At 67.3% G+C, this 3,272-nt stretch overlaps 1 protein-coding gene across 1 annotated transcript; it reads right to left on the reverse strand.

Annotated features, from left to right (window-relative positions):
* Window positions 1-122: 122 nt before the first annotated feature.
* LOC112123898 (blue-sensitive opsin-like) lies at window positions 123-1,541 on the reverse strand (the record flags this gene model as incomplete). Its single annotated transcript, XM_024222465.3, has 3 exons — window positions 1,007-1,541; window positions 538-706; window positions 123-292 (listed from the first exon to the last, which is right to left on the reverse strand). Coding segments are annotated over exons 1-3 (724 nt in total), but the record flags the coding sequence as incomplete, so codon positions are not given.
* Window positions 1,542-3,272: the final 1,731 nt, after the last annotated feature.

Genomic DNA, 3,272 nt, shown 5'->3' on the forward strand with positions numbered 1-3,272 from the left:
GGGAGGGAGTCGGGGGGGCCCGGGGCGGCGGGAGGGGAGTCGGGGGGACCCAGGGCAGCGGGAGGGGAGTCGGGGGGACCCGGGGTGGCAGGAGCAGAGTCGGGGGGCCCGTGCGGGGGCACTCACGGCGCGCAGCGTCAGCAGCAGGCGGCCGTAGGAGAAGACGATGACGCTGAGGGGGACCCCGAAGCAGAAGCAGAAGAGGAAGATCACGTAGGACTCGTTGTTCCACTTGTTGCTGGTCGTGTACCAGTCGGGGCCGCACGAGCACTGGAGCCCCTCGGGGATGTACCTGGGGGGGACGCAGACAGCTGCTAGCCCAGCCCTGCCCCCCAGCCCCGCCGGCGCCCCTCACTCCCGACCCGCAGCCCCCTGCTAGCCCAACCCTGCCCCCCCCCCAGCCCCACCGGCACCCCTCACTCCCAACCCGCAGCCCCTGCTAGCCTGGCCCTGCCCCCCACAAGCTCTGCCGGCGCCCCTCACTCCCGACCCGCAGCCCCTGCCAGCCCAGCCTGGGCTCCCCGCGCTGACCCCTACCGGCTCCATCCGAAGAGGGGGGGTGCAGAAGCCACGAGGCCGAAGACCCAGGTGAGGAGGCAGCCGATGATGGCGTGGGTGCCGCGGAACGTGAAGTTCCCCAGGGGTTTGCAGATCACCAGGAATCGCTCGAAGGCCACGACGGCCAGAGACCAGAGACTCACCATGCCTGAGGTGGAGAGGCTGAGACCAGCGGGGCAGCAGGGATCCCATCCACCCCCGACCCCCTGCCTTCGACCCGCAGCACGGCCCTGGACCCCCAGCCCTGCCGGTGCCCCTCACTCCTGACCCGCAGCCCCTGCCAGCCCGGCCCTGCCCCCCCAGAGCCCTGCCGGTGCCCCTCACTCCTGACCCGCAGCCCCTGCCAGCCCGGCCCTGCCCCCAGAGCCCTGCTGGTGCCCCTCACTCCTGACCGCAGCCCCTGCCAGCCCGGCCGGTGCCCCTCACTCCCGACCGCAGCCCCACTCACCCCCCAGTGTGGCGGCGAACCCCTCGATCTTGCAGGCTGTGGGGCCCAGGGCGAAGTACATCTGGGAGAAGCTATAGAAGGCCGTGGTGGTGCCCACGGAGATCACCAGCAGGTTGGCCACGGCCAGGTTGACCAGGATGTAGTTGAGGTGGGAACGCAGCTTCTTGTACTTGGCGGTGCAGAAGACGGTGAGGACGTTGATGGGCACGCCCAGCACAATGAGCAGGAACATGAAGGCCGACATGCCCATGAAGATGACCGGGCTGCCCAGGTGTGTCTGCGGCACCAGGAACGGGCTCAGCGCCGTCAGATTGTTTGTGTCCAGAGGCACCGGGATGAAAAAATCCTCCGGGAGGTCATCCCGCAAGTCGCGGGTCTTGTGCATGGCTGGCGGGAAGGGGCGGCCGAGGCGGGCAGGGAGCAGTGGGGGGAGGCGTGTTTGTGGGGATGGATGCGGGGCAGTGGGTGGATGGAGAGGCTACAGGATGGATGGAGGCGTGTTAATGGAAAGAGAGACAGTGGATGGGGATAGATAGATAGATAGATAGATAGATAGATAGATAGATAGATAGATAGAAGGGGTGGATGGGGATAGATAGATAGATAGATGGGGTGGATGGGGATGGATGGATAGATAGATAGATAGATAGATAGATAGATGATAGATAGATAGATAGAGGGGGTGTTTGGGGGTAGAGAGATGGAGAGATGTGGTCTCGGGATAGATAGAGGGATGGATGGATGGACAGACACACAACCAGCTAGTAGCCGGGGTACCGGCGGGAAGGAGGGAACTCAGCGGCTGCGGACAGAGAGGTAGCGTCCCTGCGCCCACGCGCTGCCCAGCCCTGTGTCACTGTGGCACCAGTGGGCCCCAGGGCACTCAGACGGGCGGGGGGGCCATGGCGGGCGGCGGCGAGTGGTGGAGGGGCCGAGAGAGGGGTCTTTTATACCCTAGGGAGCCAGGGGGTGCCCTGGGCTGCATGGGGAGGGGCAGCGGGATCTGTCTTTGCCCCAGTTAACACTGGCTCCTTCCTTAATCGCCCCTAAAACTGGAAAGCTCAGCTGAGCCGGGCTCATCCCCCGGCAGCGCTGTGCCCAGCACAGCCCAAGGGCTGCAAAGATGGGCTTAGCCGCCGAGCCAAGCAGCTTTGCCAAAGACTAATCACGCCCAAGCCCCGATTAAGCCCTGGCTTTGCGAGGGAGGGGACATGGGGGGTGAGTCAGAGACCCACCAGGGCCGAACTCCTACTAACAGGGCCCTGGAGGAGAAAGGGTTAATGGGAGACCCTCCAGGACCCCCCCAAACCTCCACTCCCCAACCCTGCCCCCTCCCCTCAGCCCTGCCGGTGCCCCTCACTCCCGCCCCGCAGCCCCCTGCCAGCCCACCCTGCCGGTGCCCCTCACTCCCGACCCGCAGCCCCCTGCCAGCCCAGCCCTGCCCTCCAACGTCTGCCGGTGCCCCTCACTCCCGACCTGCAGCCCCATCCCCTCAGCTCTGATGGTGCCCCTCACTCCCGACCCGCAGCCCCTGCTAGCCCAGCCCTGGCATGTATCTGCCTGGTCCTGTTGCCAGGGCTGTAGCTCTGTGGGTCCCAGGCTACGAGACACGGTAGGGGGTGGAGAGGCCTAGCTGCCCAAGGTCCCCAGCATGAACTCACAGGGACGGACGATAAATGGGATGGACGTCCCCCTTCGCAGAGCCGTCCGGCCGTCCCTCGTCCTCCAGGGCAACCCGACAGCCCCTTGGCAAAGCGAGCGCGGGCGTCCTCCAACTGCGCCCAGCGCCGGAGCCTCAGGGGGAGTGAACAGAACACACCCGGCTCCCCCCCGGCTCCCAGAGGCTGGGGTCACCCCGGGCAGGGGGCTGCGCCTGGCCATTGTGGCTACGGCCAGCACTGGGCCTGTTCCCCAGGCAGGTCGCTCATTCCTTCTGCCCAGCCACACCTGCACAATGTCCTGTGGCAGGGGGTTCCGCAGGCTGACCGTGCACGGGGTGGGCAAGTGTTTCCTGCTGTTCACGTCCTTGGGCGAGCCCTGGTTTGCGCAGCGCCGGGTGCACCCACGTCCCGCCTCGGGGCTGGTAACTGCTCGCCCCATCCCAGGGGTCTTCTGCAACGTGCCGGAGCCCCCTGTGCTGAGCAGTCAGCCCCGCCCTGCGATGGGCCCTGCCCCACCACCTGCCCCGCCCTGCCGTCTGCCTGCCCGCCCCGAGATCCGCCCCGCCCTGCCGTCTGCCCGCCCGCCCCGCGATCCGCCCCGCCCC

Source organism: Terrapene carolina, unplaced genomic scaffold, assembly GCF_002925995.2.
Source record: "Terrapene carolina triunguis isolate 2854851 unplaced genomic scaffold, T_m_triunguis-2.0 Scaffold17817, whole genome shotgun sequence".
NCBI classification, from domain to species: domain Eukaryota; kingdom Metazoa; phylum Chordata; order Testudines; family Emydidae; genus Terrapene; species Terrapene triunguis.